Here is a 14,757-nt window from a genome sequence, read left to right as displayed (position 1 = left end):
ACATGTGAGTGCGTGCCCGAACACTGTCTCCATTCAGGGATGTCCACCTGTACCTGCACCCACATCCCACATAGATGTCAAATTGGGAGCAGCTTCTGCATCTCAACTGACAGGAATGAAGTATGAAGTGGTAGGGCAGTCAGATAGCAGTCTGTAGTGGCAGGACAGTCAGTAATCAGTAGTGACAGGACAATCAGTTAGTAATCTGTAGTGGCAGGGCAGTCAGTAAGCAGTACATATTGGCAGGGCAGTCACTGAGCATTAGGCAGTGTCAGGGTGGTCAGTGAGCAGTAAGTATTGGCAAGGCAGTCATTGAGCATCATGTAGCAGCAGGGCGGTCAATGAGCAGTACGTAGTGGCAAGGCGGTCAATGAGCAGTATGCAGCAGTAGGGCAGGCAGTAAGAAGCATGTAGCAGCAGGGCAGTCAATATGAAGCATGTAGCAGCAGGGCACTCAGTGAGCAGTATGTCACAGCAAGACAGTAGGTAGTAGCGGGGCAGTCAGTTAGCAGTATGTAGTGGCAGAGCAGTCAGAGATGGAAGACTTCAATGCCAAGGCAGTCTGGCTCTATGATACTTTGCAGGGGCTTTAGACAAAACGAGGTCAAGGGCAAATTTTTACTGTGTTCCTCCAGTGTTGTAACACATCATTGATAGGAGCCCGTTTTGGGTTCCCCAACAGTAAAATTACAATTGGTAAAGTCTCTCTCTCTAGATTCAAGTTCACACTCAAAGATTCTACACATACTAATAAAGTGAGCTTAGCTTTTTTTCATAAAATTTACCTTTTTTTTAATCAAAGTGGTTGTAAAGGTAGAAGGTTTTTTATCCTATCTTGTCCATCAAGATCCAGCGATGTTGCACGAGAGACTCGGCTGTCCAGGACTCCCCTCCTCATTGGCTAAGACAGCAGCATGGCGCCATTGGACACAGGGAGTTGGGGCTCAGCTTGGATGCCCCCATAGCAAGCTGCTTGCTGTGGGGGGCACTCAACAGGAGGGAGGGGCCAGGAGCACCGAAAAGGGACCCCAGAAGAGAAGGATCTGGGCTGCTCTGTGCAAAACCAATGCACGGAGCAGGAAAGTATGACAGGTTTGTTATTTTTAATGGAAAAAAAATAAAACAAGACTTTAGTATCACTATAAGGGTTTTACGGGTTAACAGACTTCAGCAGGAACCGACTGAGATTCGAACCATGTATGGGCAGGCTGAATGGGCTGAATATACCCAAGTTGATTGATCTATCAACTTGGAAACAACCAGCCTCTCAGATTTTATAGCCACTAGCAATAATCACTGTGGTCTCCCAGGCTTTCACGCTGAAGCGGTGCGCTGGCAGGACGGTGAAAAAAGTCCTGCAAACCGCTTCTTTGGAGTGGTGAAGGAGCGGTGTATTCACTGCTCCTAAACCGCTCCTGCCCATTGAAATCAATGGGACAGCGCAGCTATACCGCGGCAATACCGCGGCTATAGCCGCGCTGTACGAGGGATTTTAAACCCTTTTTCGTCCGCCAGCGGGGGTTAAAACCGCACCGCTAGCGGCCGAATACAGCTGCAAGAACGACGGTACAGCAGCACTAAAAATAGCGCTGTTGTACCGCCGACGCCCCCACCGCCCCAGTGTGAAAGGGGCCTTATTCTCCAAAAATAATGCACACACATCCACCACTTGCTGGTCCAGTAATCTATGCTTCATTAAATTGTTTTTTGAAGGCTGCTTTCACACTAATCTGTTTTTGTTTAGTTGTTCAGTTAAAAAAGTAGAAGAAAAGCGTAGTAAAAATACATCCCTTTAAATGGAACTCATCACACCTAAACAAAAGCACATTAAAATCTGATCAGTGTGAAAGGGCTATTTAAACCTAACATGTGGCAAAAATCAAGCAAGTAGGACTTTTAAAAACGCAACTGGCAAGTGTGAGTTTCATAGGATTTAAAGGGATGCATTTTTCTTCCGCTTGCCTTAGTGAAAAACTGATCAGTGTGAAAGGACCCTTAGGCCTAGTTTATACTTGCAGTAGGGGGGTGGGGGGTTAAACAGGTGTTTGAGCTGCATTGTTACCACCCATCAAGCTGCAAAGGCAGCTTTACAGGGTTATACATATGCCATGGTTGCAATGGAAAAAAGTTAAACCACCTGCAAAACATGGATGAGGCCACACTGCAACTGCGGTGGTCCATGCTTTTAGGGGTTAAAACAGGTCATGAGAAGCCCCCTCCCCTTATCAGGCCAACACAGGGCACCAGAAATAAACACTCCTGCCTCTTATCACAGCTCTGGGCGGCTCAGGTGTAACTGGGTGGCGGGCACCATGCCAACATCCCCCCCCCACCTATCACAACATCTCACCTTGGTCGGCGGACACCCCATCGCAAGCTGACACCTCCCCCTCGCCCCTTACCACACCAGCTCGGGGCCAGAGCAGGCGGCTCAAGTGCACGGTACACCCGGGTGGCAGCTGGAGAGGACACAGTGTGCAGCGGCAGCCACGGTGCCTGGGCAGAGATTAGATATAGTGACAGGCTCAGCAGCGCAGTAGTGAGAGAGGAGGAGGAAAACACAGGCCAGATATGGCCTCTGCGCCGGAGGGGTTCCAGCTAAAAAAAAAAACTGCCAAAGGGAGTCAAGGCTTTCACCACCCTCGGAATGGTGTCACCCCTCTGGCGGGGTGTCACTCGGGTGTGAAACGAACCCCCACACCCCCCTAGCGATGCCACTGAGACCTAATGAAAACATAGGGAGGTTGAAAGTTAACTGGGAACATATATTCCCTTAAAGGAGAAGTTCACCTTTGAAAAAAAAATTTAAAAAAATAGTAAATTCACATCTTTTTGCAGGTAAAAAAAAACTGTTAGCAGATCATGGGTGCAATGCAAGGATCCTGCAGACTGTCAGTGTAAGCTGTCTGTTTATACCTCGAATGGGCAGGTAGTTACACAATTGCAGGAAGCATCAATGAACTACCTAGAGCGTGCAACAGCTCTGAGGTAGTTCATTGAGAACTACAAACCAATAGCTACAATGAATGTCCATACTTGTAGCTCTCCAACTCGCAGAACTTTGCGAAAGAATAATGCAGAAGGGTGGGCGGAGCCCCGCATGTCCGCTTTTTTTTTTTTTTTTAATTGTGAAAGCGAGTGCAGAGAGAGAATCCCCAGCTCGCTGTCAAAATGAGGGATTGGGGGTTGCTGGGGCTGTTGCAACAGTAACATTTTACACCCTAAATACGAGTGTAACATGTTACATGTTACAGAAGGTGAACTTATCCTTTAAAGATACGGGGACTTGATCAAGTGTGCTAAGATGTAGGTGTTATCTAGCTAGCTCACCAACACCGGACTGGTAGAGATGGGCTTGGGCGTGTTCGGGATCCCACCTGCCCGATTCCACCAGGAAGATGACACTGCACACTGCTAATCACAGGCAGTGAAACATTTCCTGATCTGTGCAGTTGCGGACCGCAAAATGTCTCACTGCCTGTGATTAGCCGGGTGCAGTGTTGGCTTCCTGGTGGGATCGGACAGGTGGGATCCCGTACACGCCCGAGCTCATTCCTACTGACTGGTTATCTTGTCCAATTACTCCCCAAGCCTGACTCCAAAAAAGCCTTTATTCACATGCTTTTGGCTCCAATCACATTTCTTAACCCTTTCAAGTCCCAGGGCAAACTTTGCTGACCAGACTAATTATTGAATAAACTTCTACATACCAAAAGTGCAAGATTAACTTTTTCCTTTATCATGGGTGCTTTAAATCAGAGTCAATGGCTTGGTATTTTGGACAGCTATTTTATCTAAGAGAAATTCCCAAAACATGGCCTGATGGGGGTGCCTGAGGATAGGGATGAGAACCACTGCTGTAAGTGAATGGTGGAATTGAATACAACTAAGTAAACCTACCTAAACTAAAAAAACTATGTAGAGATGGTAAGATAAATAGGAAAAAGCAGGATCAGGCTGTGGAGCAAGAAATAAGCCAAAATAGGGGGAAGGTACAGGGAAGCAGGTAGGATCAGGAAAAGGAAGGGAAGATAATTACAGGTCACAAGGAACAGAGCACATGGGGGGCACAGGCAAAACACTTATGGAATACTAAAGGAGGGAATAAATACCCTCAGATCAGCCAGCATCAGGTGAAGACTAATTGCTGGAGAAACCCTCTGGTGAACACCAGTACAAAACCCTTCAGATCCAGGAACCACAATGCCACCAGAAGATGATCTAGTTCCTGACACTCCTGACACTCCTGACGCTTAAAAACAAAAACTCTGCAGGCAGCTTGCAGAAGTAATTTGGCGCATATACAGTTGCCTGGATACTGTCTATATTCCAGCTGTAAGCGGCAGGATTAACAGTAAAAAAAAAACCCAGCTGCATGAGCCAGATGTTTGTTTTTATCCTTTGACTGTCCAGTTATAATACAACTACAGTTGTAGCAGTGAAGGGGTTCAACATACCGAATGCTTGATCATTCACCATTCAGAGTGGTGACCGATGAAGTCTCTGGCCCCCCTCCACACCATTCCCCCAGAAAGATCTCCAGAGTGTGGAGCTGCACAGAAATGAGGACTTTAAAGTGGTTGTGAAGGCAGAAGCTTTTTATCTTCATGCACTCTATGCATGAAGATAAAAAGCCTTCTGTGTGCAGCAATCCCTCAGGCCCCCTAATATTTACGTAAGGTCCTTCTCTGTCCAGCGTTGTCCATGAGTGTCTCAGCCATTCGAGATTCTCCCCCCTGATTGACTGAGACACAGCAGTGGCACCATTGGCTGCTGCCAATCAAAGTCAGCTAGCCAATCAGGGAGAGAGGGGGCGGGCCGGGGCTCTGTGTCTGAATGGACATAGGGAGCTGTGACTTAGCTCTGGTGCCCCCATAGCAAGCTGCTTGCTGTGGGGGCACTGAACAGGAGGGAGGGGCCAGGATCACAGAAGAGGGACCCGAGAGGAGGAGGACTGAAGCCACTCTGTGCAATTCCACTGCAACAGAGCAGGCAAGTATAACATGTTTGTTTTTTTATAGGAAAAAAACAAGACTTTACAATCACTTTAATAATTGCTCTCCCAACACAGGAGGAATTTTTTTGAGAGGAGGTAAATTTCCAAGGGGGATTGGGAGGGCTTAAAGTTGAAGAAAGTAAATCCTATGTTTATATTTCCTTTTTACAATTAAAGGAGAAGTATGGAAAAAGCTCTTTTGGCTATATTTCTCTTCTGGGTCACAAGAGTGCACTTATTTCTGCACTCCTGTGATCTAGAAGCCGGTCAAGGTCCTGTCTTTATTGTCAAGATCCACCCACATGATTGACCAGCAGTTGGCTCAGTCTCTCACTGCCACCCCCTTCACATCCCGGTGCCATAATAAACGCTGGAGGGGCAGAGCAGAGAGTGGTGACTGACAGTCATCGCTCTCTGCTCAGTGAAGACAGAGAACTGAGCAAACATCGGTCTTGAGATCAATGCAATTTTGGTCTTAGAGCTGGCAGGAACAGCTGCAGCATCGCATCGATGCTGTAGCCACATAGGTAAGTACGAGTGTTTGTTTAAAAAAGAAAAAAAAAAAACTTCTCCTTTAAATAATCATTATAAGTCATTCTGAAGGTTTCTTTTTTTTTTTGTAAAAATAATTCTTGTTTTCACAAGACAAAAAAAAATGCAGCATAACAAGCAAGATATCATTTTTCTACTTACCAAGTTCATTTGTAAATTCATTGGATTCTTCCCCTTTTACATTTTTCTCTAAACCTGGAAACTAAAGCAAGAATAGTCAGCATGAGTTACAAAACAAGTTTAAAAACATCCTAAACACTGTGAAAATACACACAAGATAATAGTCAATAGAGATATATAAAACATACAAATGAAGATCTTCGAAGTAGAAGTGCGTGTTATACGTCAATAAATACAGCAATTCCTAGGCATGCATGTTATTGGCTGTACCTTACCTTTTTTCCAAGATCAAATTTTATGACTTCCTGGACCAATACGTCAGCTAGAGTTTTAAAATCTGTGAGAAACTTTTTATTCTTCTCATCTTCTTTTTTTTCTTCAATCAATAGCTGAAAAAGGGTTTCCTCTTCACGGCAGGCACGAGCAATACACGCAGCTTTCTCAGACGCAAGTACCAATTCATGAAGGATTTCGGACATTTTGTGACTGATTTGTGACTTGGTGTTACTAGAAGAAAAAAGTAAATGTTTAAAACAACAGTACAAGTTCTTCTTTTCACCTAAATCAGACAGAAAGGGCTCTCAAACCTTGTTAGAGCAGTTGTACAAGAGTTGCACTACAATACAATGACTGCGGAAGACTGACCTTTCCCTCTGACAATACTGTAACTCGGTCACAAAAGTAGGCTGGCTTTCAGCAGAGCCAAGATCTGGAAAGTCCTTAAGCAGTCTCTGGCTGCCAAAACCTGCTACCGGGCATGGGAAACTCTGTAATAGCGTTCCATAATTCAGTCTCTCCCTGCTAATCTGATTAGATCAAATGCATAAAAGAATTTTTAAAAATTCTTCAATTATAACTAAAAAAATGTTTGAGAGGTTAGAACTGTCAGATTTGTAATCCTGCCTGTGTCCCCATCAGGTCCAGGACCTATTTAACAGGTACAGTAATCTGTCGCCTGCACTGACAATTTTCATGTAAAGGCAGAGCGCAATTCTAAAGCGTATCCAATTCCCCAGAATGTTTTTACTCATATTGGTGGCCTTAGAAATGAGACGTGTATTATCATTACTGTATTCATATTCCTGGATACATTTTTCTTTATTGGGGCTTTCCAATTTATGACAAATAAGAGGAAGATCTGCTCAGAGGAATATATCTGCTTCCTCATTCATCTTTAAGTAAGAATAATACCCAACCTACAGGGCAAGCTAATTTTAGTAAACAGCTTCAGGGCTTCCACAATACGTGTCAGTTAAAAATGGACTGCAGGAAAACAGCTAAATACATGTTGGAAGTATACACATGTGAACTAACCTATCTGAAAAAAAGATCTGTCACTCTATCCAGCTACTGAAAGTGGTTCTCAAGCCAAAACATTTTTTTACCTTAATGTTCTTCCCTGCATTAAGGTAAAAAAACGCTTTACAGTTTTCTGTCCTCCTCCATCACCCTAAATACTTACTTGAGTTCTCAATCGATCCAGCGTTGTGCACGGCTGCATCTCTTCTTTTTTTTTTAAAGATATTTTTATTGGTTTTAGGTTCTACACGAACCAACAGACACAAAACAGTCACAAAGAAAAAAAAAAAAAAAAGACAAAGACAAAAAAAAAAAAAAACAAAACACACATGAATATCTGATCCATTCAGTATACACAGGCGATATACAATCAGTGGGTAGATCACACAGGTCATTGTAGGCATGTTATTTCGTTTCAAAAGAGTTAGGAAATTGGTAATCGCAACAGTCAGATATATGCATTTTTACACAGCATTACCATAGTAATGGACCTGGCACTTGGGGTCCCTGTGGCACGGCCTATCAATGATCAATTGTATTCAATTTTTGGAAAGAGTTAGTGGACTATCCAACCATTTCCCCCAGATTTTATAAAAGGTTTTATTTCTTTTACGAATTTCAAAGGTTAGTTTGTATAATGGAATAGAGTCATTGATAAGTTTTAGCCAGATGGACTTCAAAGAGGCCTGTGCACCTTTCCAGGACAGTAGAATAGATTTTTTAACATAAAAATAAAGAATACGGAGCAGTCTCTTGGCATGTGATGGTATGTGTAAATCTCCAAATACTCCCAATAAGCAGTTCTTAGGGTGTATTATATTGGGAAGGCCCAACACAGTTGAAATAAAACCACCCACTTCTTCCCAGAAGTCACTAACTATTGGGCATGACCAGAAGCAATGTAAAAAGTCTGCCTCCTGGCCGCAGCCTCGGAAACAGACAGCTGATGGCAATAGACCCATCCTATGCAGTCTGGCCGGGGTGAGGTGAGTTTGATGAAAAATTTTAATTTGTATAATACGGTCTCGGGAGGAAATGACAGAGGTTTTATATGTGTCACTAAATTCTGTCCAATCGTCGTTTGCCATATCAATATCTAATGTCTCCCACTTCTCCTGTGCTCTGTGAAACCTAGGGTTTGAGTCAGTCACTAAAGCTGCGTAATAGGTGGAAACTAATTTAGAGGGTTCTGGTTGCCTAAGTAGTTTTTCCAGTGGAGGCAGATCAGTGACATCATCTAGGGTACCGAATTGGGTATGTATGGCATGTCTAAGTTGATAATAATAAAATAAATGAGATTTTGGTAGATCAAAGTCTGTACTCAACTGAGAGAAGGTTTTAAAGCCCTGCGTAGTATATAAATGGCATAGATATTTAACTCCTTTTGAATACCAACGATTGGCATCTGGAAAAGAGTATAGTTCTTGCAGATTGGGATTGAACCACAAGGGGTTATTAGGGGATTTTGTCCAAGAATGTTTCGATATTTTTGTAGTAATGTGTTTAAACAGTGAGAGGGAGACTGAGAGCAGAGAGGTTCCAGGGCGGTCTGGGACCTGACCTCTATATATTATGTTATGTAAGGTTTCATGGGAGGATGCGATAGCCCCCTCTGTGGCTGTACAGGCATTAGCTGGATCTGGATTCATCCAGTCATGTATGTGCACCAGCTGAGATGCCATGTAGTAAAGGAAAAAGTTAGGGAATGCTAGGCCTGCCAGATGGGCTGGTAACCTCAAGGTCTCCAGTGCCACTTTGGGGGATCCGCCCCTCCACAGGAAAGAAGTACACATCGTATCCATGCGTTTGAAAGTAGCTTTGGATATTTTACATGGGGAGTTAGAGAGGATATAGAGTAGTCTAGGTAAATAAATCATTTTAAGTATATTGGCCCTCCCCATGAGGTCTAACGGTAGATCCATCCATTGTTTAGTTTGCTCCTGGAGGCGGGTCAGCAAAGGGTCAAGATTATTAGTGGCATACAAAGATAAAGGAGCCTGAACCAACACCCCAAGATATCTAAAAGAAGACACCACTTGAAGCTTAGAGTCTGGGTGCACCTGAGGGGGGTCACTCACATCTAAAGGGAAAAGACTGGACTTATCCCAGTTAACTCGGAATCCTGAGTAGTCCCCGAAGGTGTTGACCTCTTCCAGTAACGCCCCCAAAGACTCATCAGCATCTGCCAGATATACCAGTGTATCGTCTGCGTAAAGAGAAATGCGCTCTTCTATATTTTCAATTGGGAGGCCTTTAATTATAGGGGAGGAGCGAATGCGAACTGCAAGTGGTTCCATAGCCAGAGCAAATAACAGAGGTGACAATGGGCACCCCTGTCGAGTGCCCCTAGTAATTGGGAAGGAGTCAGTAATAAATGAATTAACCCTTATCTTAGCCGTTGGGGAGGTGTATAGAATTTTTATCCATTTTATCACTCGGGGACCAAAACCATACTTCTGCAACACCTGAAAGAGGTACGGCCATTCCACACTGTCAAATGCTTTACAGGTGTCCAGAGACACAATGACACGTGTAGAAGGGCAGTCATGTGGATACTGCAAGTTATGGAACAATCTGCGTATGTTCATTCTGGTAGACCTGCCCGGGATAAATCCACCCTGGTCGCTATTGACCAAAGATGTGACCACAGTATTTAAACGATTTGCTAATATCTTGGCCAGAATCTTAACGTCCACGTTTATAAGTGAAATTGGACGGTAAGATTCACAGTGAAGTGGGTCCTTGCGGGGCTTCAGCAGAAGAACTATCAAAGCCTCCCTCATTGATGGAGGAAGGATCCCAGCCTCCAGGGCTTTGTTATAGGTTCGGAGAAGGAAGGGGGATAGAAGATCCTTGAACTTAGCATACCATTCAGTCGGGAAACCATCAGGTCCGGGGGTTTTATGTGCCGGCATTTGGGAGATAGCTGCTGCAATCTCTTCTACCGTGATAGGTTCCTCTAACATGTCTCGTCCCTCATCTGACAGGGAGGGAAGGGATATGTCAGCCAGATAGTCAGACAACTGGGAGTCGTCATAGTCAACCCTGGAAGTGTACAATTTACTGTAAAAATTTAGAAAGGAGTCTAGGATATCCCGTGGGCTGTCACTGATCGTACCTTGAGCAGTCAGGATTCGTGGTATAGAAATGGGGGTATGCTCAGGTTTGGTCAGATGGCTGCATCTCTTCTTACCTCTTCACACAGGGACTCGGGCAGTAGCACGAACCATTGGCTCTTGCTACTATCACTCAAATGCTGTGAGGAGGAAGTGGGGGTGGGGCCAAGCTGTTCTGTGTGTGTCTATGGAGCATGGCTCCATAGACACACACAGCTCAGCAGTGAGCACTCACTGTGCACAGAGCAGGTGAGTATAACATAATTATTTTAATTTAAAAAAATTTACCTTTAGTATCGCTTTTTAAAGCAGAACCAAACCCATCTATTGTAACTGTTTTTCAAAACAGTTGCATTCAAGGTATGCTGTGAATGATAACAAACATGTTATACTTGCAAGGTTTTTGCACAGAGGAAGCCCCGATCCTCCTCTTCTTGGGTGCCCCGCCGGCATTCCTGGCTCCTCCCCTTCACCGGGTGCCCTCACGGAGAACCGCTTTCCGGAGAGGGCGTGCTCCCAAGTCCCGCTGCTGCATTCATTGACAGTGGGACTCGGCCTGCTCCCCACTCCAAATGTCACTGGATTTGATTGATAGCAGCGGGAGCCAATGGCTCCTGCTGCTATCAATCTATCCAATGAGGACAGAGACAATGGCTGGAACCTCTGGGCTCGTGCTCTTCGCTGGAACAGATGGGCTCAGGTAAGAAAATGGGGGGGGCTCTGGGGGCAGCTGCAGCAAAGAAGGTTTTTCACCTTAATGCATATGTAGGCAAGTCCCGGGGGCCCTTGAGGCCTAAGGGTGACCTCCAGGGTAAGGGACAGCTGACATCCTTCTGTGTAGAGTGGGTTACAAGGCATGGTGGGTGTAATGTGAAGTAGATTAATGGGCGCCAGACACTTGAATGAAAAGAGATTTATTGTCTCTTGAACAGAACTGTGGGAAAGAGGGTTGGGGCCAGGACACGCTTAAGTAGATGCAATGTTAATTGGCAGACTCAGAGACTTCTATAGGTCGCAGCTATGCAGGGAAAGGTATCTAGCCAGACATGACATCTGCACGAGTAGGAAAGCTGTCTCCTATGGCAACAGTCTTGTAACAGTTTCTAACAAAGGTTGCAATGAACTCTTTCACTTCTACAATCTCCTATTGTAAATCTTCACAACTGAGCTCCCAGTCTATCACTTGGACTTGTTGATCCACTGCCACTGGATCCCCTGAGCTCTTCCAAGCTTCTTATTCAGTATCCTCCTCAAGCATCACCCCCGCTGGCCACAATAATGCTCTGCAAGCTTCACCTCCACTGGCTGGGTCCCTGGCTTGACATCAGCTGAAGCTTCCCAATTCTTCACCGTCCCCAGTTGGCAGGAATACTGCTCTGGTACTCGCTTCAGCTACTCACAGTGGTCCCCGGTAATAAGGTGGAAGGTCCCTTAGTGGCGACAGCCTCCCCTTCACCTCCGACCACTACAGGTTCTCTGGCCGGCAGAACCATTACCTCTGGTTGGACAGCAAGCCACAGTCCCAACCCTATGCTGCTCTCTTGCTTCTGGATAGGCCCTCAGACAGCCTTGCAGCCAGATGTCCCTGGGATAGGCCTCAGGTCTCTGGCCTAGCAGCCTGTGGCAACATGACACACATCCACTCAGACAGCCGTCCAGGTAACACAGAGCACCGATCACCTGATGCCACCCAAATAAATAGGCTCTCCCTGCCCATTGGCTGAGACACCCCATTCTTTCCTTATCTGTCCTTGCAATGCCCTTGTCTTATCTATGCCACCAGATACCCGGCCATCTATTGACAGAAGAGAGAAGTGCAACAATTCCAGAATTAGGGCGAAATCAATTGACCTCCTATCAAAAGGCAACTATCACTTGGCAAATACATTTACTAGCAACCCTGCCTAAACATCAGGGTGCTACATATAGAATGCATTAAGGTCAATTGGGGAATTGGGGGTGATGAGGACGTGTGATGAGGAAGCTGCTGTGTTGGGGGAGAGGCCTGACCATGGCGTCGAGCGAGAGCGCATGAGGGATGCTCCGGGTGGACCGGCGGGAGACGAGCGGCATGAGAGGCCGTAAGCAGCTCCCTGAATGATAGCCTCAGGGACAGAGATATAGCGGGACACGAGTGCTGAAGCCGGATGTGGTGGAGCGTGACATCCCAAGTCTCCCAGGTACCGGAGCTCCAAACGAAGTGAGTGGATCGGCAGAGCACGCCTAAAGTCCGTCCCAGCCTCCCCCTACCCCCTTTGAACCCAGGAAAGAACGTACAGGGGGAGAGGTGAGCAACAACAGGGAGGAAAGCTGGAGGTACCAGGAGTTAAGCCAGAGGAATTAAGGTAGAACTAAATGAATTAAACATACCTCACTGAGTTTGCAAGCCTGTGCCTGCTGTAGTCCGCCTCTCCAGGTAGATGGACTCTTGTGTGTGGTAGAGTGCTCTATAAAACTGCCTATTCCACGTGTGTTAAATATTAATCTGCATACTGCTCAATGCTTTTTGCCTAGAGGTTTTGAGCAGCATCAGAGTTGAAAGAAAGCGGTAGAAACACATGTGATCTGGTTGCAATGTATATGTGCGCCATAAAGAAAGCCGCAATAAGACACTGTTGAAACTTATATGATTATAAAAGGAAAATCTATGATCGGTACATAAACTTCATATGAATAATATATGACTGGAGGGTAAGAGGAAAATGTGCTGACAAGCCCCTGACATAGATCAAACATACAAAAGGAGCCTCTTGGACTGTATAATACGCACCGTTCCCACACAACCCCACCCACCCACCCCCCTTTTTTCTTTTTTTGCAAGCTTGAATCTGCTCTGCTCTAGCTCGCTTTTCTAGAAACATATGTGAATATATATATATATATATATATATATCTATATATATATATATAGATATATATATATATATATATAGATATATATAGATATATGACTGGAAAATAAGGAAAATCTATGAACGGTATATGAACTACAGTATCTCACAAAAGTGAGTACACCCCTCACATTTTTGTAAATATTTTATTATATCTTTTCATGTGACAACGCTGAAGAAATTACACTTTGCTACAATGTAAAGTAGTGAGTAGGGATGAGCTTCGTGTTCGAGTCGAACCCATGTTCGACTCGAACATCGTCTGTTCGCCCGTTCGCTGACTTGCGAACGATACGGGCCGTTCGCGCCAAATTCGTGTGGCGCGTCACGGCCCATAATTCACTGCGGCATCGCAGTGCATTGCTGGCTGATGATTGGCCAAGCATGCACTATGACCAGTGCTGTATTTAGGCCTAGGCCGACAAGGCCCAGGCCTAGGGCGGCACTTTGCAGGGGGGCGGCAACCCCCCCACGAAAAAAAAAAGCACCTGCATCCTCCTCCCGACTCGCGCATGCAGGGCCGCCATCCGAGGAGTAAATCTAAATGAGATCGCTATGGGAGTGCGGGGGGGGGGGGGGCGTACTGCACCCGGGTGACACCAGGAAGCAGTTGTAGTGGGTGCAGTCACCCCCCCATCGGCAAAGCGGTGATCACACATCACAGGCAGCGGCGTTGTGACAGGGAGAGGAGAGCTGTGTACACAGCGTCTGTGTATTTCCCCCGCTCACCCCCCCTCCTTTCTCCTGTCAGCTGAAGTTGAACAGGAGAGGAGAGCGGCTCATTCCCCTAAGCGCCGCCCGGCTCTCTGCCCGCTCTTGTCATAGCAGAGAGCCAATCCAAAAACACGGGAATGGGCATTATGGGAAACATAGTCCCAGAAGATTGACAGCCCCAGTATGTCCACAGACATACTACAGGCTACAGTCCCCCAACATACATGCGCTGGGGGGGGGGGACCTGACCTGGAACCCAGCAAACAGCAGAGTGCTACAGGGGAAGAAAAAGAGAAGACTGTGCTGGGGGAGACCAGATAAAGCCACGCTGTACCCGCACCACCAGATAAAGCCACGCTGTACCCGCACCACCAGATAAAGCCACGCTGTACCCGCACCACCATAGAGGGAGCCACGCTGTACCCGCACCACCAGAGAGGGAGCCACGCTGTACCCGCACCACCAGAGAGGGAGCCACGCTGTACCCGCACCACCAGAGAGGGAGCCACGCTGTACCCGCACCACCAGAGAGGGAGCCACGCTGTACCCGCACCACCAGAGAGCCACAGGTTGCGGTTTCGCTGGGTCTGGTAAGAGGGCCTGTTGGCCATTATCCATTACTGTTCTTACGGACTGAGCCGTGCCTAACCTGCTATTCTCTAGGCCTTATTGACCACCACAACAACCCTCTCTGTCCTCCTCCCCCAACTTCCCTCTGTCTTCCTCAGATGAAGATGACAGGGTGGGTCTTAAAAAGGAAGGGGTGTGGCCTTGACAGGAAGGGGTGTTTTTTTTAAATTAGGGGGTGCCCAAGTTTAGTCAGGCCTAGGGCAGCACAAAACCTAAATACACCACTGACTATGACCCGCATGCTTGGCCAATCACAGCGCCGCCTGAACAGAGAGCCGTAATTGGCCAAAGCCAAGGAGGCTTTGGCCAATTATGGCTCAGGGGATTTAGTACACGCCCCACACTATATAAGTCCGCCTGCACGGCGGCCCTGTGTAGTGTGTGTTCCGGCGTTCATTGAGAGAGAGAGAGAGAGAGAGAGAGAGAGAGAGAGAGAGAG

At 46.3% G+C, this 14,757-nt stretch overlaps 1 protein-coding gene across 4 annotated transcripts in view; it reads right to left on the bottom strand.

The window, feature by feature from the left end:
• Positions 1 to 14,757, bottom strand: part of INPP1 (inositol polyphosphate-1-phosphatase) — a 79,415-nt gene that overhangs the window by 10,640 nt on the left and 54,018 nt on the right. For 3 of the 4 annotated variants that reach the window (XM_073633207.1, XM_073633208.1, XM_073633206.1), the window contains 2 exons: positions 5,944 to 6,175; positions 5,690 to 5,750 (listed from right to left, as the gene is read on the bottom strand). In XM_073633207.1, the coding sequence (XP_073489308.1) occupies positions 5,690 to 5,750; positions 5,944 to 6,147 (265 nt within the window). In that variant the 5' untranslated portion in view covers positions 6,148 to 6,175. Of the gene's footprint in view, positions 1 to 5,689; positions 5,751 to 5,943; positions 6,176 to 6,255; positions 6,341 to 14,757 lie in introns of those variants that run through there. The other variant, XM_073633209.1, reaches the window with a different exon arrangement.

This window comes from Aquarana catesbeiana, linkage group LG06 (assembly GCF_042186555.1).
Source record: "Aquarana catesbeiana isolate 2022-GZ linkage group LG06, ASM4218655v1, whole genome shotgun sequence".
In the NCBI taxonomy this organism is placed as follows: Eukaryota; Metazoa; Chordata; class Amphibia; order Anura; family Ranidae; genus Aquarana; species Aquarana catesbeiana.
Note: the sequence above shows the minus strand (reverse complement) of the source record. Positions and strands in the feature narration are given on the sequence as shown.